Source organism: Rhinoraja longicauda, chromosome 16 (assembly GCF_053455715.1).
Source record: "Rhinoraja longicauda isolate Sanriku21f chromosome 16, sRhiLon1.1, whole genome shotgun sequence".
In the NCBI taxonomy this organism is placed as follows: Eukaryota; Metazoa; Chordata; class Chondrichthyes; order Rajiformes; family Arhynchobatidae; genus Rhinoraja; species Rhinoraja longicauda.
In genome coordinates, this window is record NC_135968.1 from 34,554,726 (window position 1) to 34,580,160 (window position 25,435).

General features: G+C 41.2%; 1 protein-coding gene across 2 annotated transcripts in view; it reads left to right on the forward strand.

The window, feature by feature from the left end:
* The first annotated feature begins 5,629 nt into the window (after positions 1-5,629).
* Positions 5,630-25,435, forward strand: part of edrf1 (erythroid differentiation regulatory factor 1) — a 65,688-nt gene continuing 45,882 nt past the window's right edge. Inside the window, exons 1-8 of one of the 2 annotated variants that reach the window (XM_078413612.1) lie at positions 5,630-5,979; positions 12,154-12,356; positions 12,916-12,982; positions 14,359-14,484; positions 15,870-15,994; positions 22,914-23,073; positions 24,091-24,192; positions 24,398-24,519. In XM_078413612.1, coding sequence (XP_078269738.1) covers positions 5,845-5,979; positions 12,154-12,356; positions 12,916-12,982; positions 14,359-14,484; positions 15,870-15,994; positions 22,914-23,073; positions 24,091-24,192; positions 24,398-24,519 — 1,040 coding nt within the window. In that variant the 5' untranslated portion in view covers positions 5,630-5,844. The remainder of the gene's footprint in view (positions 5,980-12,153; positions 12,357-12,915; positions 12,983-14,358; positions 14,485-15,869; positions 15,995-22,913; positions 23,074-24,090; positions 24,193-24,397; positions 24,520-25,435) is intronic. The other variant, XM_078413613.1, reaches the window with a different exon arrangement.

The window sequence follows — 25,435 nt, forward strand, 5'->3', positions numbered from 1 at the left end:
AGGAAACTGGGGCACCCTGAGAAAATCCATGCTGTCACAGAAGAAGGGTCTCGACCCGAAACGTCACCCATTCCTTCTCTCCTGAGATGCAGCCTGACCTGCTGAGTTACTCCAGCATTTTGTGAATAAATACTTTTGATTTGTATCAGCATCTGCAGTTATTTTCTTACAACTCCATATAGGCAGCACCCATAGTCAGGGTGCTAGTTTCCCGGGTCTCTGGTGCCGTAAGGCAGCAGCTCTACTGCGCCACAGTTCTTGAGTTAGTCTTGAGAAATTGAACTGAAATGTAGAGAACAAGGTTTGGCTGAAGAAGAGTCCTGTGTAATGGGTTTCTGCGCCGAGCTTTCGCCCGACCTAAGGTCCCTGTGCCTTGCTCTGGTCCCTCGACCAGGCCGTGCACATTGGTTCCCCGTGAGTGGTTCGACACACTCACCCCCTACGGTTCTAGACACTGGACTTAGATGCAGGAGCGTTGATAGTGCAGAAAAATTCAACCAGACCAGATTTGAAGACCAGGGTTTAAACGGAAAAAGGCTTTTATTGAGCGCTTGGGACTATGGTACATGAATGCTTTGACACAGTTCTATAAGACATATACATAATTACACGAATACTTTGACACAGTTCTATTAGACATATGCATAACTACACGAATACTTTGACACAGTTCTATTAGACATATGCACAATTACATGAATACTTTGTCTCTGAATCTTAAACGCAATGTTCTATAAGACATATACTTGACTGTAAGATGGGGAACGTACGACACATCGTAAAATTGGCCAACACATATACACTTACACCCACGTTAATTAAAACCACCCTCCCTCTACACTAAACTGTCCAGGATGTGCAGGATCGGGGTACATGCTCACCATGGGGCTATTACTGGGGTTACTGGCTGTTCGTGCTGCTTCCTCCGATGTTTTCCATTTCTTGCGTGCCCGTGCTTGTCCCGTGAGTTTCCTGCCGTTCGTTGCGTCCTCTGACTTCTGCCGTGAGACTTCTTCTTCCTTCTCACTGCCGTCCCTTCTGCCGTTTCGTTTTTCCGTGAGTTTAAAACCCAAAATTCGTGGCCAGTTATACTAATCCTGACCCGTCCTATCTCCCGCCAGATCTCGGGATCTCTTTGTTTCAAAGATAGGTTTCGAGTTTTCTCTTTGTTCTGAGTTATGTCCGGGGGTACCGATGATGGCTAGATGGTCTGTTAATTTGTTTCTCGTTGAGAGGTGATGGGTTTAACTGGTTTCCCATCACCTGCCAGGTAGGTTTCTATGGGCTATTGTGCCCCCTTAACGGGATTAACTGTGTAGGTCGGCTTGGGGCATTGTGAAGCATGCTGATGTCAGCGCCCCAGTGTCTGGACTTCGACCTGGTTTCGCGGGTTTCTGCACGACCAATATCCATCCATTGTTCTGGCCGTGGCTTTGCAGAAAGCTAGAGACTGGGCTGTGGGGTTTTTGCTTTTGTGGCTGGTCACGAGGTCCCGCGGCCATCTTGGGACCCACGGATTGTGACATCCCTTGTAAAAAAAAAAAACTGACCGCAGCCTTTCTCCGCTATCAGCCCCAGTCCCGTATAAAATGTCCAAACTGCAGCTCTTTGGTTTTGTTGTTTGCAGAATGAGGGAAAACTTCTCAAATCTTACACCTGACCTAAACATTGTCTATCTATGCTATCCAGAGATGCTGCCTGAACCACTGTGTTACTCCAGCATTTGTGCCTTTTTTTTGTAAACCAGCATCTGCAGTTCCTTGTGTCAACACTCCACCAACACTTAAAATGTGGATTGGTAATATGTTGGAAACAGCACATTTGGAAGAAATGAGACTCCTCCTAATAGAAAAAAAAGACCAATTCTTATCGAGTTGGTCTCCATTTATTGACCTTGTGGAATCATGCGGTGTAATATCAGCATAAAATTAAAAATTCTGGGTTTGATTGAAAATTGATTAAGAATCTCCTTTCTGCTTTACTTTCGCACATTTCTTTCTTTTTTTTTTTTTTTTTTCACTCTATACTCACTAATTTATTCTTTACTCTTCACTACTTCTTTCTTTCTCATTTCTTTTTAAAAAAGGAAGTTGTACAAATAATGTTTTAATAATTCTTGGCACCTGTAAAAAGGAACCATTAAAATGTAATGTGCTTACTTCCAAAGAAAATAAAAATTTAAAAAAAAACAACAAAAAAAAACCACTGGATTTGTTAGTTCGTTTGACCACATTCAGATATCTATACGGTTCTGATTTTGGAGGAATTGAAGATGCAAAAATGCCTTACAATTTTGATGCACAAACTGAGCAGTTATAACTTTTAAGGAAAGTATAAACGGGCTCTATTCTAAAGAATCTGAATGCTGAAAAGTGACCTAATGGAAGAACATCCATTTATAAGGGATTTGATGAAAGAAACAAAAAAGATGTCTGTATACATGCAAGATTTGCAAACTAACATCTGAAATATAGGGCAGTCATTATTGGATTCACTAAGATTTGATTGTGAGGCTTGACAGCACTTGGAATTAGATTTATATGCATTGAAGAAGCTAGAAAAGTTGAGAAAGGAATAGGGTAGGTAGCTACTCATGAACATAGCTACGGACTGTGTAAAATATCAAATCATCTCTTCGACTTGAAAGATCATACCAGTTCCTACAATAGAAATAGTCTCTTAGCATTCACCTGTCAAGCCCCCTACAAACAAACATTTGATGCTTCATCAAGATCATCTCTCACTGAGCAGCACAGTGGCAAAGATTGGGTTCAATCCTAACCTTGGATGCTGCCTGTGTAGTGTTTACAGTGGCCAATTCCCCTACCAAATGCTCTCAAAAACCCACAGGTTGGTGGCTATAACTGTGATTAGTAATTAGAAATTGTCCTCAGTTTGTAGGTAAGTGGTAGAATGTTGGTGGAGTTGATGAGAATATGAGGAGGGGAAATTAAAAAATGGGATTAATGTAACTTTATTGCAAATGGGTGGTTTAGTCAGCATGGACTTGATGGGACAAAGGCCTGTATCCATGTTATATCTATGACTCAGAGACCAGTTGAGCCAAATGTTATGTTTCTATACTGTTTATTCTATGTCATCAACTGATCAGACAAAGCAGCGGTAGAAATGCTATTACCTTTAATTCTCTTGGTGCAAGTTAACAAGAACATCAGTTAAGACTTTACCTCCAGCATCAAATTTTATTCTGACAAAGGGTGACAAGGTTTGCCGTGATTTGCCGGTGGTCATAACCTTCCACTGACTGTCTAGCCTCATATTATTCATGGACAAGGTGTGGAAAGTGAGGACTACATTGGGAAAAATAAAGTCTCCATCACCTGTGCTTTGGCACATCACTTTAATCGGAAGTCTGAAGGTTTCATTCCTACTCCAGACATATGCAGGAAATCTCGATATCCCGCAGCTCCATTCTTGCTCCCCCTTCCCCCAGAGTACCCCTAGTCCTCACCTTTCACCCCTTCAGCCGTCACGTACAGCAGATAATCCTCCAATAATTTTGCCACCTCCAACGGGATCCCACTCCTAGCCCCATCTTCCCATCTCCACCCATTTCCGCAGACTGTTCCCTCCACAATTCCCTGGTTAGCAACCACAGGAAATGCATATAGTTCTCTATACCTCCTCCTTTGACTCCGTCCAAGGACCCCCACTGTCTTTTCAGGTGAAGCAGAGGTTCACTTGCACCTCCTCCAACCTCATCCACTGAATCCACTGTTCCAGGTGTGGACTCCTATATATCGGCGAGACCAAGTGCCAGCTCGACGATCGTTTCACTGGACACTTAGTTCGTCTAAACCGACTTGATCTCCCAGTTGCTAAACACTTTCTCTCCCCTACCTATTCACATGCTGACCTTTCTGTCCTGGGCCTCCTCCACTGTCAGTGAGGCCCAACCCAGATTGGAGGAACAGCACCTCATATTTTGCTTAGGGAGTTTACACCCAGTGGTATGAATATTGGCGGCACGGTAGCGCAGCGGTAGAGTTGCTGCTTTACAGCGAATGCAACGCCGGAGACTCAGGTTCGATCCTGACTACAGGTGCTGTACTGTAAGGAGTTTGTACGTTCTCCCCGTGACCTGCGTGGGTTTTCTCCGAGATCTTCGGTTTCCTTCCACACTCCAAAGACGTGCAGGTATGTAGGTTAATTGACTGGGTAAATGTAAAAATTGTCCCTAGTGTGTGTACGATAGTGTTAGTGTGCGGGGATCACTGGGCAGTGCGGACTTGGTGGGCCGAAAAGACCTGTTTCCACGCTGTATCTGAAATATAAATAATAATATGAAATTGACTTCTCTAACTTCGTAACCCTTGCTTTCCATCTGTCTCCAGCACTCTCCATTGTCTAGTTCTCCAACCAGTCTATCCCGCTGATTACATTTTATCTCTGTATACTTTGTTGTCCTGGCTAACAAAGATCTATTCTACATTTTCCTTGACTGCCATCTCCTTTGATGCCTCGTTTTCACACCTTACCCGTCCTTATTTCCGTGTCTCCCTCTCCTCTGACTCACAGTCTCGACCCGAAACGTCACCCATTCCTTCTATTCAGAGATGCTGCCTGTTTTGGGGTTTATTTTGCAGGGAATCAAAGCTGACTTCTTCAGAGGCAGCTTTCAGACAGATATGGAAAGAACCCATCATGCGATTGCAAGCAACCCCCCCCCCCCCCCCCCCCCCTCTTATCCAAGCTTGCGATTGCCCCACCCCCACCCCCACCCCCACCCTACCCCACCCTTATTCAAGCTTCCAACCACTATGCCGAAAAGGAAGATTATTGTGTCTTTAACACATCCCAGTGGTAGCAAACTGGCTGCTGCATCTTCCACAGCAGTAACTACACTTGTTCAGCGACCACGCTGAGACGTGAAAGGCAGAATTAAACCGCAGCTGTTGGAAATGCTGAGCGTCCATGGAGAGCGAAACAAATTTCCCCTCCGGTAAGGCTGCCAATATTTCCACATGTTGGTTGGTGGGCGGATGGAGAACGTGTTGAAGTAGGAGGGTGTGTGTGATGGAGAACGGGTTGAAGCGGGGGGGGGGGGGGGGGATGATGGAGGAGTGGGTAGAAGCGGGGAAGGGGAGGGGGGTGATGGAGGAGCGGGTTGAAGCGGGTGATGGAGGAGCGGGTTGTGGCGGGGAAGGGGAGGGCGATGGAGGAGCGGGTTGTGGCGAAGAAGGGGAGGGGGCGATGGAGGAGCGGGTTGTGGCGAAGAAGGGGAGGGGACGGGAGGGGGGGGGGCGATGGAGGAGCGGGTTGAAGCGGGGAAGGGGGTGGAGGAGCGTCCCGCTGCCGCGACGCTCACCGGCTCCCAGCGTCCGCCGGAAGTGACGCCACCACCGTCCTGTGCGCCAGAAGTTTCTGGTGACAGCTCGCTGCTGCCGAGCCGAGCCGAGCACAGCCGAGCCCAGCGCCGGGCGGAGCCGAGCCCAGCACCGGGCGGAGCCGAGCACAGCCGAGCCCGGAGTATAAGAAAATAACTGCAGATGCTGGTACAAATCGATTTATTCACAAAATGCTGGAGTAACTCAGCAGGTCAGGCAGCATCTCGGGAGAGAAGGAATGGGTGACGTTTCGGGTCGAGACCCTTCTTCAGACTGAAGCCGAGCCCGGAGCCGGGCGGAGCCGAGCGCCGAGCGGAGCACAGCCGAGCACCGGGCGGACGCCCCTCCCCTCCCTGGCCGCCTGCCCTTGTGAGCTGCGGCTTCGCCACCTTCCGTTTGTCCGCGTGCCCACGGTTATTTTCTAGAAGGTTCCGGAACAGCTCGATGGTTCTCTCCAGGAAGTCGGCTCTTTCTCCGCAGAGCCAAGGAGGAAGGGATGGAGGCCAGTGAGCCCCGGGAATGTACAGGCTCAGCTGCGGCTGCGGCGGCCACCGGCGGCGGTGGCGGCTCTCCCCCTCGGACCGCCGCCGACATGCGGGATGGCGGCAGGGAAGACGGTGACTTCAAGCAGGTATAACGACACGTCCTCAAACTTTTGAAGCCCGCGGCTGGTTGAGGTGGAACCGCCGGGTGGGCAGTGAGGCAGCGGGGGCTGCGGGGCTCCAGGCAGCCTCATGCCGCCTCTCAGTGGCATTTGTCCGCTCTAATCCGCTAATACAACCGTCTGAGACACACGACCCTACTCGGTCCAAGACCTTCCCATTTTAGGATCCCTTCCTGTTCCCAGCTCTTATTACCAAGGTACACCGCGGGCGGTGAAACTCTCTGATGAGCTGGACTTCTCCAAATAATTTAACAAAACAACCCAGCTGTTAACGAAAGTAAAAACACATCGAGCCGTTGTGCTGCTGGCCTGCAACCATAACACGGAAGTGACTCGCACATGGTTTCTGTTTAGTTTACCTTTGCTTCTCGTCCACCTCTTGTGGGATTCCCATCTCCTGACCTGGGGAAATCACCCAAAGTGTTCGCGTGCCTGTCTGTTGTACAGGTGGTGTTTGATCTACTGCATACTTCAAGCATTGCCCGATTGTATTTCAAATTTCCAGTAATTATATTACTTTTATTTGTTTTCACCCCGTCAAATTTCAGTTTTGCTAGTCTTTATTAGTTTCAATAATGGAGTTTTAATTTCCCTGATATGATTAACTACTCCGTTTATTAAACCAATGTGGCCCAATACATTTGGCACTTGCACTATTCTGACAAGATAAAAATCCAAGTAATCCAAATAAAAGAATTGACAGCATAAATATTGCCGGGCTGAGTATGGTCATGGATTCCAATGTGATCACTAGTGTCGTCTGAAATGTTGGTTCCTATAAAACATTGATTCTCTTTTTTTTGTTGAATGACTGAGCTTTGGGAAACAAGGACCAGGTCATTCTAGTTAAGCCACTAATTCCTAGAAAATGCTCCCATCTGGAATCTTTTTGTTTTTTTATTCTTGAAATGAATCCAGTCATGAGTAAGCGATGTTCCCAGTGGAATAGGTCAGGCCAATCTACTGTCAATAATATAGACTCTGCTATTGCCTGCAGGAGAGCAGTTATACTTGTGTAATTGTTGTGCTCTCGGAACCAGGTAGCAAAGAAATTACTGGTGGACATAATTAGGAAAGATTTGTTTTTGACTGGTAGATCAACTTTCTGACTGCTTAAGATGCTTCTTGATGTTTTTTTGACAGTGTATTTGCTTCATCAATGCACGGTGCCATCTTTGTAAACTTTTATAATGGCAACAGAATTACTACATTTAGAATCTAGAAGCCTAATCTATCTCGCAAAGGGTCATGAAACAAGCTGCTTTCTGATCGGTCAACCACACACTGCTTTCTGATCGGTCAACCACAACTTGTCCAAAGTTAACAGGTTGGAAGAAAACTGTTGACTACAGGAAAATGTCAGTTATGCAGAAGAGTAATGGTGGAATTCCATTGGATAGGTGGAGGTAATGGATTTACAAAACAATAGTGTGCATATAGTGAGAATTGTAAAGAAGGCTTTATGGAATGCTTCCCCTTAATTCCATGAATGTAGATGAGGTGATTATAGTACTATCTGCAGTCTTGAGAACCATGATTAAAAGTGGATATGAGAGAACTACAACGAGAAGAGGATATTGTCAGAATTATATAATTGTAGATTTCATAAGCAATGTCTACCCAGGGTTGTCGTCTGGAACAGAGGAAACGAATTGAAATATTTTTTTAAATGAAAGGCTTAATGTAGTTTCAAATGCGGCTTCCTTGAGTGTTCAGTAACATCACTGTTTCTCATCTGGGTTCTTTTGTAATTTGAATGGTGAAAGTCATAATAATGAAGTTGTGTGTAAATTGCAAAAACCAACAGTTCCAGCCCATCGCGTCTATGCTGAACAAAAACAGTACTACCTCGACTAATCCCACTTCCGGCTGGGGTGCATTGCTTTGTAGGTTGTAGTGTTATCAAATACTCAGTGCTTTTCAAATGGATCAAGTACTTCCACGGTTCACCCTTTTAGCCAATGAATTATGGATTCCTACCAAATTCTGTGTGAAAATATTTTTACTCAAGTTCAGCTAATCCTTCTCCCAATTATCTTTAATCATTGCCCCCTCCGATCTGCCTGCAGCTGCTAATTGGAAGAAGATGATATCAAATGACAGAAACAGTTGATAAGTGATATGCTCTTCATTTTTGATTAATTCCTTGTACTTTTGTGATATACTGTCCAATTATCCAGAGATTCTTTTGATTGAAAACGTTTGTCCTGTGCAGCAATAGAGCACATCTTAATCATTCTGGTTTCGGACTCATTCAATTCAAAGGACAAATCCTAGATCAATTTCCAAAAGTAAAAAATGCAAGGGAAGATGTGATTCAGGCATTTTGCAATACACCTGTATTGTATATATATATATGTGTGTGTGTGTGTGTGTGTGTGCATGTATGTGTGTTTGTGTATATATATATATGTGTGTATATATATGTGTGTGTATATATGTGTGTGTGTATGTATATACATATACACACACACCCATATGTATACACATATATATACACACACATACATATATGCACATACATATATATGTAACCTGTAGTTCCATCTGTGTTGAATTTTATGGATGTTAATTTGTAAATTGATCAGTTCTTTTCTATGGTTCACATACTGTGTTAATCTTCCACTCGCAGTTTGGAGATACCAATAAAAATAGTTCCCATCTGATCTTTATTTGCACCCAAGTGTTTGACACTTGTATCAATGCACTAGATGTTAAATATTATTGTGCACTGAAGAAACTATGCAAAGATATGTTGCAGGATGGTCACAAATGATATTGCATACAGGTGGATGCTACTGCAACCACTACCTCAGTTACCAACAAAACAATATATCATGCATGTTTCAGGCACTCTGATCCAGAATATTTTATTTCAACCCATGTTGGGATCAGCACCCTCTGACAGGATAAATGGATAGGATGACTAGCATTATTTTGGAAATCTGATAATGGCAAATGGGTGTATTTCTAGACACAATAACTGTGTCCAAAGATGTCATCAAGTAGAGAAAATGTATCTAAGATTTTTCTACAATTTCTGTCTTATATATTCCGTGAACTAATAATTTTGCTAAGGAGAAAATAAGATGGCATCAGATTTCATAAATATATTATCTAAACTGAGCTGATTTAGATGGCATAGTGAAGGAGGTAGAACTGCTGCTTTGTGACCTCAATGTCCCTGTTTCAAAATGGACCTTGGGTGTTGTACGAAGTTACTTGTTCTCTGATTGTGTAGGGTTCCCGTGTGCTCCAGTTCCCTCCTACATGCCCAAGATGAGTTGATTGGCAGATTAAACAGTATTGTCAATTACTACTAATTTAAGTGACATGCCTGAGAATTGTTTGTGGGGAAATTTGATGCCATGTGAGAGAAAATAGGTTAGAGGGAAATAAGTCAATGTTTAGTTAGTTAATTTGGTTTATTGTCATGTGTACCGAGGTACAATGAAAAGCTTTTGTTGCTGCTAACCAGTCAACAGAAAGGTAATGCATGATTACAATTGAGCCATCCACAGTGTACCGATACATGATAAAGGGAATAGTGCAAGATAAAGTCAGATTAAAGATAGTTCAAGGATCACCAATGAGGGAGATGGTGGCTCAGGATCGCTCTCTAGTTGTTGATAGACTGGTTCAGTTGCCTGATAACAGCTGGGAAGAAACTGTCCCTGAATCTGGAGGTGTGTTTTCACACTCCTATACCTCTTGCCTGATTTGAGAGGGGAGAAGAGGGAGTGACCTAGGTGAGATTTGTCCTTGATTATGCTGGTAGCCTTGCCGAGTCAGCGTGAGGTGTAAATGGAGTCAAGGAAGGGAGGTTGGTTTATGTGTTGGTCTGGGCTGCATCCACAATTCTCTGCAATTTCTTGCGGTCTTGGATGGCGCTGTTCCCAAACAATGCTGTGATGCACCCTGATAAAATGCTTTCTACGGTGCATCTGTAACGGTTGCTGAGAGTTGTTGCAGACATTCAGAACCTCCTGAGGCTTCTAAGGAAGTAGAGGTGTTGTGCTTCGATATGGATGGTCCAGGACAAGTTGTTGGTGATATTTACTCCTAGGAATGTGAAGCTTTTACCCATCTCCACTTTGGCGCTGTCAATGTACTTCTCTTCCTGAGGTTTATCACTATCTCCTTTATCTTGCTGATATTGAGAGAAAGGTTGGTGTCCACATGAGGTTCTCAATCTCCCTCCTGTACTCCGTCTCGTCATTATTTGATATTCGTCCCACATCAATGGTGTCATCGACAAATTTGTAAATTGAATTGGATTTGTACTTGGCTGCACCGACGTGTGTGTGCAAGGATAAAGAAGGGGGGCTGAGAACGCATTCTTGCGGAGCACCAGTGTTGAGGATTGTCAATGAGGATAATTTGTCCCCAATCCTCACTGATTGGGATCTGTTGGTCAGGACGTCAAGGATCCAGTTGCAGAGATGAGTGCTGATAAGTTTGGTGATGAGCTTGAATAGGATAATGGTGTTAAAAGCAAAGCTGCAGTCCGTGAATAGGAGTCTGATGTAGGTGTCTCTCTTATCCAGGTGTTCCAGGGATGAGTGTAGGGCTAGGGACATGGTATCAGCCATGGACCTGTTGTGGCGGTAGGCGTATTGTAGAGGGTCAAGGCTGCTTGGTGGACTGGATTTAATGCATTCTATAACTAGACTTTTAAAGCATTTCATGATGGAGGACGTCAAGGCCACTGGACGATAGTCGTTGAGGCATGAGATCTTGCTTTTCTTCGACACCGGGATGATAGTGGTCTTCTTGAAGCAGATGGATATCTCAGAACAGAGTAGAGAGAGATTAAAGATGTCCGTGAATACTCCAGCTAGTTGGTCTGCACAGCTTCTAAGGCCGCGGCCAGGGACTGTCTGGGCCAGTTGTTTTCTGTGGGTTCTCCCTCAGGAAGGCCGATCTAACTTCCTCAACAGTGACCCTGGGAAGAGGCACACTTGTGTCTGAAGGGATGGATGTCATCGCCCGATTGGCCTTCTGCTTAAAACGAGCATAGAAAGCATTAGATTCATCAGGTAGGACCGCACTATCACCAGTGATGTTGCCTGACTTCATTTTGTAGCCAGTTATAGCATTCATATCTTGCCACATCCTGCATGTGTCCGACTGATTATACGAGGACTCAAGTTTGTCCTAGTATTGTCTCTTGGCATCCTTGATAGCTTAGCAAAAATCATAGCGGGCTTTCTTGTATCACGGGAGCATTTGACTTGTACACACCAGTCTTAGCTTTCATTGTGAATGTACCTCACAGTTCATCCATGGTTTCCGGTTGGGGAACACACAAATTGTCGTCTTTGGCACGCACGTCCCTCAGCCTTTGCTAATTAAGTCAGTCACAGCAGTGGTGTACTCATTCAGGTTGGCTGCAAAATCCATGAATATGGACCAGTCCACTGGCTCAAAGCAGTTGCATATGATGTCATCTGTGTCCGTTGGCCAGCTTTGAACACCTCTCTGTACCGGAACCTTCTGTTTCAGTATTTGTTGTAGTCGGGGAGTAGAAGCACAGCCGTGTGATCAGATTTCCTGAAATATGGCCGTAGGACAGAGCTGCAGGCATTTTTTATCGATGTGTAGCTGTGATTGAGGGTGTTCAGGCCTCTGGTGAGATAAGAGACATGCTGGTAGTACACCCCGGTTGGCTTGATTAAAGTCTTCGGCTACAACAACCAGGGTTTTGGGGTATTTTGTATCAAGGCTGTTGAGAGTGGAGTACAGTTCGTTCAGAACAAGCTTGACATCGACCTGGGGAGGGATGTGGACTGCTCTCAGAATAGCAGGATAGTGGCAGGTATTAGGGACAGCACTTCCCAGTCAGATATTCCAGGTCCGGGGAGCGTCAGCTCGTCAGGACAGCCACATCTGAGCACCACAAGGTATTGATTAGATGCAGACCCCACAGCCTCTAACTTTGCCTGAAGATGCCATACGGTCCATCCAAGGAAGGGTAAAGCCCTCAGGCTGAATGACACAGTCAGGTATGTCATGGGATTGGCTTGTGAACCAGTATAAACGTAATGAGCTGAATGACCAGAATAATTCTGCAAATTTTTGAATGCTTGTCATGATTTTATAGTTCTGTCTTCATGAATAAAATGCTTCATTTTAAAACAGGAAATCATTTTCGGTGGCAATGAAGTGAAGAGTACAGCAGTGGTAAAATATTCTGCTGTCCCACCTCCAGCTGCTTATGCACGACTTCAAGAAAAAACTGACCTTAAACTGCCGCCTGCAAATTGGTTACGCGGAATTAGTCAGCTTGGGCAAACTGGTGCAACCTCGCTTGGTACAAGCAAAAAAAGCAAGCCATTTTCCAGGTGACTAATTTTTTAATTATAATTGTTAAGAACAGCATATATACCTGTGAATAATTTATGCTTGTTTCAAAATGAGATCTCAATTGTATTTTATAAAAAAATAATTTCTTAAATGTATAAATGTATTGAATTTGACATTAAGGGATTTTCTCTGGGTGCTCCTACACTCCATAGACGTAGAGGTTTGTAGGTTAATTGGCCTCTGTAGCTTTTAAATTGTCCCTAGTGTGTGCTAGTGTAATGGGGATCACTGGTCAGCACCGACGGGGACCGAAGGGCCTGTTTCTGCGCTGTACCTCGAAACTAAAATGCATTCAAAACTGTTTAACTGCACCTGCTCATGCTCCTTTTCAAAAGATTGCCAAGTAATTTATGATGAGGAACTGTAAGTATACCTATTTAACTTGTACTACAGTTTTACTAGTAGTCAAATGTAAAACAGATTTTTAAAATAAAGTACTTGATATGAATTGCCGTTCATCACAATTATCCTTGTTTAATTTGTAAAATTTATTTTGAGAATTTATCAGGTTTATTAAACAGTTTATTTTCCCCCAAGCTTTGGAATGGCATATGACTTTATTGACTGCATCGGCAATGATGTTGACGTTGTGTCTGATTCAGAGGTATTGTATTAATTTTAATTATTAATGTCTATGTAATGTATTGATTTTGAAGTTTTCAAATAACATGAAAGAGTATATTTAAAAACTCTTTAAATTGCGTTTCAAAGATATAATTAAATTGATATCACCAAAAGTTTTGGTCAAACTGTTTGGAAAAGTGCATGATCCATTTGATCCGCCCTCTTTATTGAAACAAAAATACTTCCATTTCATTTGATGTCAACTATGATGAGTCAAACCTGTTTATGATTTATTAGAGTCATAAAGATGTACTTCACAGAAAGGGGTCTTCCGGCCCACCATGTCAATGCTGACAATTGTACTTACCTGTACTAATTCTATTTACTCACATTTAGACAAAGTTTTCTATGCATTGGTGATTCAAGTGTGTGAGTGTTTTAAATGGACCATCACTGATAAGGTTGTGTCTCAGTCACTGGTCCATGGAAAAGTCCCGACCCTGTGTGATTATACAATTTAATGATGGATATTTCATACTTGATCCTGCTTTCATCTGCAATCCTTACTGAAAATAATCTGCCAATATAATGAAAAAACGCGGGAATCTTGACAGATTATGTGTATATGTTTGACAACATCTTTCCCTACCCTGTCGAACTCATTTCTAATATCTGAAAACCCAATCGAATCTTAAATAATGCCTTCAAGGTAGGAATGCTTATTTATTTGCTTCATGAAAGCTTGTTGAAACCTGATCAGGAGCAAGTGCAGTGATTCTTCATTGTCCCTGTGTTTACTGTTGCCCAGTTATTTATTCCTGTAATTGCATGGCAAGCTATATTTTGCTGGTTGTTTGATAGATTGGATGCTCTATTTGAGATAAATTGAATATTTTGATACAACTTTGCCATCTGTTTATTTACATTTGACATCAAAATATTCATTGCATATGGCATTTTTAATATGTGTACATATTTGCATGGATATAAACCACTTGAGCTTTCTACTTTACAAATTAAATTAGAAACCAAACGTCTATTTTTCAATCTTGTGTCCAACGTAAACCATGTTATGTAAAGCACATGAACCATTATTCATTCAAAAGAAAAAGTAACTTAAATTTTAAAGTAAGTTAAACATATAAAACAGACATGTAAAGAATATTCTAAAGAATTTAATGTGGAAATACAATGCGTGTTTAATTTTGTGTCATTGAATAATCATTGCTTATGTCAGTGAATGTTCAGTGTGTCTAGTATGATAAAGTTGACAATATATTTTGGACATGAAAAAAGTTGATAAGTCACTGCATTCTATGAATGCTCACTTAAATTGTGAGGAAATGTTTTTATTAGATTTTATTGAAAAACTAATTTGTGACAATCATTGTAATGCCATTTTTTATTTAAAATCAGAACATTAAAAAGTTGCTGAAGATTCCATATAGCAAATCACATGTCAGCATGGGTGTTCATCGCATTGGAAGGACCCTCCTGCTTGATGAATTAGATATTCAGGAACTCTTTGTCACCTCATCTCAGGTAACTGAAAATTAACAATGTGCTTATTATTGTAACTAGATTTGTCTTGCTCTATTGGTGTCATATTGTACTGGTCAATGTATTGTTTGGAAAATGAGAAAGGCCGAAACAAATGAGGGTTATCTGCCATATTCAAGTTATTTCAATGGTTTCATTTAAGCCTGAAAAATCTGTTCTCCTGTTAAAAATGCCATCAAGAGTCAAGAGTTTATTCCATTAAAACTAATTTCTATTTTTGGAGAAGCTATTAATATATCTGGCTCACTTGCTGACCTGCTGCTGCTGCTTCTCAGTAGTTTGGAATGCACCAGATATTCCATAATTTTAGTCCCCAGTCCCCTCCCTCTACCCCTCCCCCCAAAAACACACACATACACACACACACATAGAGACACACACACACACACACACACACTTCCCACCTGGAATTGACATATGGAATTACTTTCACAAATATTTTCACCATTTCCCATTCCATTTGCCCACCCCTGCAGGATATCCAGTACAAATAAGCCACTCCCATGAATAGGTGAGGAATCAAATAGGGCTGGAGTTAATTCACAAAGCCAAGGTTAGCAGGAAGATCAGTGCAGCTTTATGATAGTGAGACTGTAGATGTAAATTTGTTTTGGGATCTTGGTATGTGGTGCGATCATTACGATGTCAACAGGATAGATTGGGAAGCAAGTGGATGGTGATGGGGAGGAGAGGACCTGTAGTCATGCTCATCCAGGTCCATGAGGAGTGACATAAAAGAGGAGTTCATGTTTCCTCTGTCCTCCTAGTTGCCCTCTTGCGCAGATTCAGCTGGAAGGTTTCCTGAAGGGATTGTGTAGCCAAGCAAGCCAGCGTTGAGCATGGAACAGGTAAAATATGATACACATTTAAATGACAGATCTGCCCTCGAACAGATTCATTGGTGTCTCATCTAAACTAGAACAAGAGCTAGGTGTCAGGTTGGGTTCACACCTAAAATATTTAATGCTACTTTCTTATTCACAGACATTTTACATCCTTCACATTTTCCTAATGTGATGTTTTTCTTGGTCTTATTCAATGATGTGAGGGGATATTCTAAAATATTGTAATTTTGACATAAAATGTATACCAGAGCTCAGCATAATACTTTTTTCCATGGGGCAGACAATAATTCTGTGGAGAAACTGCATGGAAATATCACTGATGCAAATTATCATGTTTTGATTCCATAATGATATCCTTGCAGTGATGTTTTGTGAATTTTATAGACGTTGAGAAATGCTGCTCCATCAGAAAGATACTGAGACAATTTTCTCAGCCCTTATAAACCGTGGTTATTTGGATTTTTTTGTTCAGATAACTTTTATTTTATTTTTTGGAAATTAACAAAATGTACTTTCTTTTAGACAGGAGATTGGAATTGGTTAAAAGAATTATACCAAAGGCTTGTGGATCCAAAATGGCAGAGAAAAAAAAAGAGTAGAGAACATTTTTATCAGAAAGCAATTCTTTCCAAATTTCTCTATTATAGGTGAGTATGCATTTTAACAGTAGTTAAAATATAAATCTTGTTAGTTCACAATATATCTGTACCAACATTTCTTGTTATTTAAGAGGTTTTTTTTGTTGTCATTGTTGGACTTGGGGCATTGGCTAAATCTAGAAGTCTGGGGATTCTTTCATATTTAAATATTTTAAAGTCAGACAGATCAATGAAGATGCTTTTACTGTTGATAAAATAATTGGTTGCTGAATTGTATTTCTACAACTCGAAACTATGAAAAATCGTTCAGTCCCCCAAAACCTGTTCTGTCATTTATTATGATTAAGGTTAAACTTTTACCTCAGCAACACTTTCCTGCTCTTACTCCACATACTCTGATCCACTTTATATCCAAAAATCTATCCATCTCTGACTTGATTTGCTCTGCCTCAATGGGTCTACTAAGTAGAAAAGAAAGATTCGCTGTTTGCCACTTTTTTCCTCATTTTCATCAGAGAATAATCTCTCATATCTTCAATTTAACCTGATTATTTAATCAGTCTAAAAATTCTTTTTTAGGCTATTTATGTCTTCAGTGATGCTTGTAACTTTGAATTAGCATTGTTGAGATTGGAGCTATAGATATAAGGCGCAACCATTATATTCAGTGTAAACTGACAAACGGATGGGAAACCAAATGAGAGAATCTTGTGGTAGAGTCTCCTGAGCTCAAAGTATATTGAGACTTTATATCCTCTGTACAGAGGGAACCACAGGTGATTAACTATGTAACAGACAATAGACAATAGGTGCAGGAGTAGGCCGTTCGGCCCTTCGAGCCAGCACCGCCATTCAATGTGATCATAGCTGATCATTCACAATCAGTACCCCGTTCCTGCCTTCTCCCCATACCCCCCTGAGCTATCTTTAAGAGCTCTATCTAGCTCTCTTGAAAGCATCCAGAGAATTGGCCTCCACTGCCTTTTGAGGCAGGGAATTTAACTGATTTACAACTCTCTGACTGAAAAAGTTTTTCCTCATCTCCGTTCTAAATGGCCTACCCCTTATTCTTAAACCGTGGCCCCTGGTTCTGGATTCCCCCAACATTGGGAATCGTATATGTTTCAATAAGATCCCTCTCATCCTAAATTCCAGCGTATACAAGCCTAGTCGCTTCAGTCTTTCAACATATGACAGTCACGCCATTCCGGAAATTAACCTAGTGAACCTACGCTGCACACCCTCAATAGCAAGAATATCCTTTCTCAAATTTGGAGACCAAAACTGCCCACAGTACTCCAGGTGCGGTCTCACTAGGGCCCTGTACAACTGCAGAAGGACTTTTTTGTTCCTATACTCAACTCCTCTTGTCATAAAGGCCAACATTCCATTAGCTTTCTTCACTGCCTGCTGTACCTGCATGATAACTTTAAGTGACTGATGAACAAGGACACCCAGATCTCTTTGTACTTCCCCATTTCCTAACTTGACAATATTCGGATAATAATCTGCCTTCCTGTTCTTTCCACCAAAGTGGATAACCTCACATTTATCCACATTAAACTGCATCTGCCATGCATCTGCCCACTCACACAACCTGTCCAAGTCACCCTGCATCCTCATAGCATCCTCCTCACAGTTCACTGCCACCCAGCTTTGTGTCATCCGCAAATTTGCTAATGTTACTTTTAATCCCTTATCTAAGTCATTAATGTATATTGTAAATAGTTGCGGTCCCAGCACCGAGCCTTGCGGTACCCCACTAGTCACTGCCTACCATTCTGAAAGGGACCCGTTAATCCCTACTCTTTGTTTCCTGTCTGCCAACCAATTTTCTATCCATGTCAGCACCCTACCCCCAATACCATGTGCTCTAATCTTGCCCACTAATCTCCTGTGTGGGACCTTATCAAAGGCTTTCTGAAAGTCCAGGTACACTACATCCACTGGTGCTCCCTTGTCCATTTTCCTAGTTACATCTTCAAAAAATTCCAGAAGATTAGTCAAGCATGATTTCCCCTTGTTAAATCCATGCTGACTCGTAACAATCCTGTTACTGCTATGCAAATGTTCTGCAATTTCTTCTTTTATAATTGACTCCAGCATCTTCCCCACCAGTGATGTCAAGCTAACTGGTCTATTAGTCCCTGTTTTTTTCTCTCCCTCCATTCTTAAAAAGTGGGATAACATTAGCTACCCTCCAATCTACAGGAACTGATCCTGAATCTATAGAACTTTGGAAAATGATCACCAATGCGTCCACGATTTCGAGAGCCACTTCCATAAGTACCCTGGGATGCAGACCATCAGGCCCTGGGGATTTATCAGCCTTCAGTCCCATCAGTCTACCCAACACCATTTCCTGCCTAATGTGAATTTCCTTCAGTTCCTCTGTCCATTAGTACATCTGGGAGATTTTTGGTGTCTTCCTTAGTGAAGACATATCCAAAGTACCTGTTCAACTCGTCTGCCATTTCCTTGTTCCCCATAATAAATTCACCTGCTTCTGTCTTCAAGGGACCACATTTGTCTGAACTATTTTTATCCTCTTCACGTACCTAAAGAAGCTTTTACAATCCTCCTTTATATTCTTGGCTAGTTTACCTTCGTACCTCATCTTTTCTCCCCGTATTGCCTTTTTAGTTATCTTTTGTTGCTCTTTAAAAGAGTCCCAATCCTCTGGGTTCCCGCTCATCTTTGCTATGTTATACTTCTCCTTTATTTTTATGCTGTCCTTAACTTCCCTTGTCAGCCACGTTTGCCTCTTACTCCCCTTAGAATCTTTCTTCCTCTTTGGAATGAACTGATCCTGCACCTTCTGTATTATTCCCAGAAATACCTGCCATTGTTGTTCCACCATCTTCCCAGCTAGGGTATCTTTCCAGTCAACTCTGGCCAGCTCCTCTCTTTTGCCTCCATAGTCCCCCTTGTTCAACTGCAATACTGACACTTCCGATTTTCCCTTCTCTCTCTCAATTGTAGATTAAAACTGATCATATTATAATCACTACCTCCTAATGGCTCTTTTACCTTGAGTTCTCTTTATCAAATCCGGTTCATTACGCAACACTAAATCCAGAATTGCCTTCTCCCTGGTAGGCTCCAGTACAAGCTGCTCCAAGAATCCATCTCGGAGGCACTCCACAAACTCCCTTTCTTGGGGACCATTACCAAGCTGATTTTCCGTCTCCCTGCATGTTGAAATCTCCCATAATCACCGTAGCATTACTTTTGCGACATGCCAATTTTAACTCTTGATTCAACTTGCACCCTATATCCAGGCTACTGTTTGGGGGCCTGTAGATGACTCCCATTAGGGTCTTTTTACCCGTACAATTCCTCAGTTCTGTCCATACTGATTCTACATCTCCTGATTCTATGTCACCCCTTGCAAGGGACTGAATATCATTCCTTACCAACAGCTCGACCCCGCCTCCTCTGCCCACCTGTCTGTCTTTTCAGCTCCCAGCCCTGAATATTCAGCTCCCAGCCCTGGTCCTCTTGCAGCCATGTCTCTGTAATTCCCACAACATCATACTTACCAATATCTAACTGAGCCTCAAGCTCATCCACTTTATTTTTTATACTTCGCGCATTCAAATACAACACTTTAACCTTGGTATTCACCTCCCCTCTCACACCGGTCACTATTGACCCTGACTGTACTCTCTTATCCCTTATCGAACTTTCCTTCCCATTAATTCGGGAATCTTTTGCAACTTTTCCTGTAGTCACTTCCCCTTTAACTCCATCTTTATATTCCCAATTTGTCAACCCCTCCCCCCCCCCCCACTATTTAGTTTAAACCCACACGTGTAGCACTAGCAAACCTGCCTGCCAGAACACTGGTCCCTCTCCAGTTAAGGTGTAACCCGTCCCTTTTGTACAGGTCACCCCTACCCCAGAAGAGATCCCAATGGTCTATAAATCTAAATCCTTGCTCCCTGCACCAGCCTCTCAGCCATACATTCATCTTCCCTATCTCCCTGTTCCTGCCCTCACCAGCACGAGGTACAGGAAGCAGTCCAGAGATAACCACCCTGGAAGTCCTGCTCTTCAGTCTTCATCCTAACTCCTTAAACTCACGATGCAGAACCTCCTTCCTCTTCCTCCCGACTTCGTTCATGCCCACGTTGCCCAGTTTACTTCTGTATTTTGAGTGTGATGATTGGTTGCATAGAAATGCCCATTTAATGTTTTAAGTTCCTTGGTGCCAATGTTACAATAATCAATCGAGGATCAACCACATTGATGCCTCAGCCAAGAAGGCACACCAATGCTCCTGAGAACACAAAGGAGATTTGGCATATCTCCAGTGACTCTTACAAATTCTACATTTGCACCACAGAAAGCATACCGTTGGGTTGCATCACAACCTGTTTTGAGAACCACGTGATGTTGGTGATAGTAGACACAGCTGGCATCCTGGTGCCTTCGTAACAATCTAGCTCAATGCTCTTAAGACAGTGGAATTGATGGTAGACTTTAGGAGAGCTTCCCCCCTCCCCTCCCCCCACTCACCATCAACAACACCACAGTCACATCCGTGGAGTCATTTAAGTTCCTTGGAACCAAAGATACCAGAGGAGCAAGATAGACCACTCTACCCTAAAAACCGTAGTATGTCATGGCGCCATTTTAGTAGGCAGAAACTAAGCAGAAACATTTTAAAAGAAAAATAACAAACATCTGTGAATTGATAGATGAGATATATTCTACATTTTAGTGGTATCATCACACATACTGTTCCCCCAAAACACTGATCACACTGCGAGACGCATAGCAAACGGCGGGTTTTGCCTACTAAAATGGTGGCCGTTACGCTCCTTTGCATACTACACTTCAGTATTGGCGATTTCAACGGAGTGGTCCCTCTTGTTACTCTAGTGTCTTTGCTTGGAACCTTCATCTCCGAGGACCTTAAATGGGGGGCCACCATCGACTCCACAGTCAAAAAGGCCCAACAGAGTATGTACTTCCTGCGGCAGCTGAGGAAACACAATCTGCCACAGGCAATGGTGGTCCAATTCTATACGGCCATCGTAGAGTCTGTCCTCGCCTTCTCCATCATGGTCTGGTTTGACTCGGTCACCAAGCATGGCATCCGGAGACTGCAACGAATCGTTCGATCAGCTGAGAAGGTTGTTGGCTCCAACCTTCCCCCCCCCCCCCATTGACGAACTGTACACTGCAAGGGCCAGGAAGCGAGCGGGCAAGATCATCTCTGACCCCTCTCACCCTGGCCACAAACTCTTTGAAGCACTTCCCTCTGGAGGGCAACTCCGGACTGTCAAAGCCACCGCAGCGAGACATAAAACAGCTTTTTTCCGCGAGTAGTAGCTCTACTCAACAACCAAAAGTCTGTAGTCTCATTTTGCTCTGGTTTATTTCATTCACATGTTTAAACTGTAATGTTGTATTCTTAATGTTTTATGCTTTGTTTGTAATTGTTTACTGTATGCTCGTGTTGTTACTTGCGACCGGAGCACCAAGGCACACTCCTTGTATGTGTACGTACTTGGCCAATAAACTTATTCAATTCAATAAAAAGGCTGTGAGTGCCACAAAAGTATGATCTGTCCAAGACACCATCTGAATTAGTTTTGACCAATGAATGTGGCGTAATTGCATCGCAATCAATTCTCACGTTGGCATCAAACATTTGTTATTGTAGTTTATTACTGAAGCCAAAGTGAAATCTGTGTGTCCCAACATTTACAGGTTGAAACCCCAGCTTGTTAAAATAATTTAAAGAAAATATGAGAGTGCAGAAAAAAATTAACTTTGCATTTTAAGCTGATTATAATTACAATTATACAGTTTGTGGCACTTTCTGTCAAAGGTTAATATTTTTTTCAATTATTAAAGGATTGTCAATTATTATGGGTTAAACCCATGGTTTAATATTGATGGACTTAAAAAGCCTTGAAGAAACAATATAGCACAATGCCCGTAGAAGCCTGAAACTATTCGTACAATACTTCAAGAAATTAATTGGTTTAATTAAAATCAAATTGAAAGATAACTTGCATGTTTGATTCAGTTATTGATTTACTATACAAAACTGAGTACATTGGTATTCTTTTCATGTAGAACTATTTGAGACGTGGAGGAATATTACCAATATACAGTGCGGCACAATCTTCAATGAACAATTTCATAATTTTATTGCACACAGCTTAAGAGTTCATCCTCCATTAATAAATGTTCCTTTAATAAATGTTCCATTCTTTAGTATGAATAATGGGCCAGATCATGCAGGACACAATCTTTTACAAGGATAGGTCATCTGATAAGCCCATGTGCCAGGGCTTGCCTTTTTATGATGTGGAAGATGGAACATTTGATCCAGTGCACCCAACAGCATCAGCATGGTGGAGTAGTTTTGATAACTAGCATTCCAGGCAATGTATCCAGAGACCCTTGCCCTGGAATGCTCTGACTGCACCTTAATTGATGCATAAGGCTTTTGATCTAATGTTAAACACTAAAATGCTGAAGCAGCTAAGAATAATTTAATAATTACTGAGATTTAAGAAGTTTAAGGCACTTTAAAATGCTAACAAATACTTAAAAACACTTCCCTGCACTTATCCCCATATGGTTGGTGACCCAATCAAATGCATGGAACTGCCATTTATACACCTACCAGTCCTGGCCTACAGCTGCATTTAGCTTTTCATTCAGGGCTCGTTGGACTCCATATTGAGTCCAGAAGCAGAGCTGAAGTTATGGTGACATTTGGCTAAGCATGCTTAAGAGTCTTAAATTGTGAGACGCTGCGGCAAGACCACCAACTTTAAGTCAGTTCAATCTGCCCCAAGCCCTTATTTCCGTTTGTTTTAATGATTAAAATAAAAATTGCACTTATTGATCTTTGTCTGCATGGCAGATTTTTTCTTATAGCTTGCTTTTCAATCTATCTAAAATGTTATCAACTTAAAATGTAAAATTTTAAAAATTCTAGCATCAATGGGGATTGTGCAGCAGAAGCCATTCCAACTCCTATAGTGCAGCCGAATGATGCACAGTGCGAGGAAAATCAAATAGAAGTAGAGGAATCCTCGTGGCCTGCACCTCTGAGAACCCCTGCTTCTGTCCCTGAAGATGGAAATCCTCAAGAGCAGGTAGTTATTTCATCTTTGAATACACTTCTTGGTTTCTTTAGATGAAATTGAATGAAAATGTTGAATAATGATTTTTTTAAAAAATATGTTATTTATTTAAATAATATTTGCAACCTAAATTTATAAAAACTTTTGGTGGATTTCTTTAAAAGTTCGGTTGGAAGTATAACTACCAGGTAACATATAGGAAAAGCCATTGATATCTGGTATTAAACTGATGTTTATTTATTTTGTAGAATTCTTGAATCCAATATAAAATGTTTCTCAATTGTTTTTTCTATTACAATTAAGTGGGCAGTTTCCCTCTCCAAGTATAATATTTTGGATAAACATTTGTATTCCTTTGTACAGCATTGCATGTTGCACAATTGAAATGGTATAGAAATCTATTTCTGCACATTGTGAGTCAAGCATAGTTTCTTAGAAAGATGGCATTTATTATAATTGCATCACATTTTAACAGTACAGACAGTAGTTAAATACTATTTTTCTTAAAGTACTTCAAAATTATTCAAACGTTTAATGACCAACCCTTTCATGTATGATGCATGTATGAAGATATCCTTATTCAAAATGAAATATACTACTCCAATATCTTTTGGACTGTGTTTTTAAGGTATGAGGTTATTTCCTTCGGTTAAGTTTATACTAATGCATTAAAGATTAGTTTTGGTAATTTTGTTATAGTGTTTAATTACTGTAGTAGCACTGATTGCTTACTGTATTTTCAGTGCTGGTCAGATATTGGTAGGAAGACATTTAAATTTCCAAAGCAAAACATTTGGAGGGAATTGCATTTTAAAATGGGAAATTGATTTGTGCTTGAAAGCACTGTTCAAGTTTTAATCTGAAATGGGGACTGTTTCAGCAAATACTCTAATCTAATTGGGAAGTGATGGAGAGTGTCTTGTGAACCTGATCTTATATAGGCTCTACTGTATTAATATTTTAACATTCTTTTCAAATGATAAAATAGTGTGTATTGGGTAAAAATATCCATGCTTGCACTTTTTGCAGGGGAATGTTCCTCTGGGAGCCACATATGTATTAGAGCAGGTGGCCTCTACCCCGAAAGAACAAAACCTGATTACTTTTTTGAATGAAGGGGAAAACAGTCAGGTATGGTGAGGATGACCATTTCCAATAAATTCCCTAAACAAAAGGAACTTGTATAATAGGTCCTGATTGACGATTTTAATGGTACTGTTAAAATTGGTACTGTTATTTTTGTTAGCTTTACCATTTTAACTGCTTTTGATTGTCCTTTATTCACTGTTATATTTAAAAAATAACAAACATTAATAATGTGTTTCTTATTCCAAAGGGGCTGAAAAATGATTTTGTTAGGAATATTCTATGGACATTTGAAGATATTCATATGCTTGTGGGTTCAAATATGCCTATTTTTGGTGGTGGAAAATATCCAGCTGTCAGCTTAAGACTCAGGTAAATCCCAATATGGAAAGTGCTTCTTTTCATGAAAATTCTATTCTCCCATCCCTGGAGACATTAAAGATATCTGGAAACAATTCACAAAAACACACATGAAAAGAAACACATGTAGGTGCTCTATTTTTGGTGGATTTTGATGAATTACAAATCCTGATGCATTTTCACCCCTAAGCTTCTAAGCTGAGGTAAATCGCAGTGTCTCAACTAGAACTGCAAATAACAATAAATAGTTAGGATTTGGGCTCGCAACATTTTCATGGTTATAAAAAAGAATTAAATGCTCTTTTGTGCTTTATTATATAACAAGACAGCACTTTTAAATAATCAAATAATCATAACGCATAACTTCAATCTGATGCAAGGTTTGACCTGAAACATTGAGTTCCTCCAAAGTATTGTTGTTGCTCAATAATCTAGCATCTGCAATCTATTGTTTCCTTATTATTGTGCTCATTTCTATTCTCTGAAGTTTAAGTTTGCAAATAAAATAGTTTGTTCACTTGTGTCCACAATTGCCAACAGTTTGAAACAAACTTTTATTCACATTTACAAAATTCTGTTTAGAGATTCTTAAGGAACTGCAATATGATACTAAGTTTCGACTTCCAAAAGATCTAATCTACATGACCATATGTTTTTTAAAAATACATGAAAAAATATATATGTAGAGAGGAGTAATGTCTTAAAAGATTGTGAATGATTTAATTATTTTTTTAAATCTAGTTGTAGCAATTCTTCCAGTTAAAAAATGTGGATTCAGCAATGTAGAAACTGATAAAAATATTTTAGCCATTAATTAATTGGATGTGAATATAGGAAGTATGATTAAGTTACAAATGTCATAAAACGTTTGTTGTGGAGAGCAAGTAGGGTTGCCTGAGGCTGCAGTATAACAGATCCGCTGGAAAGT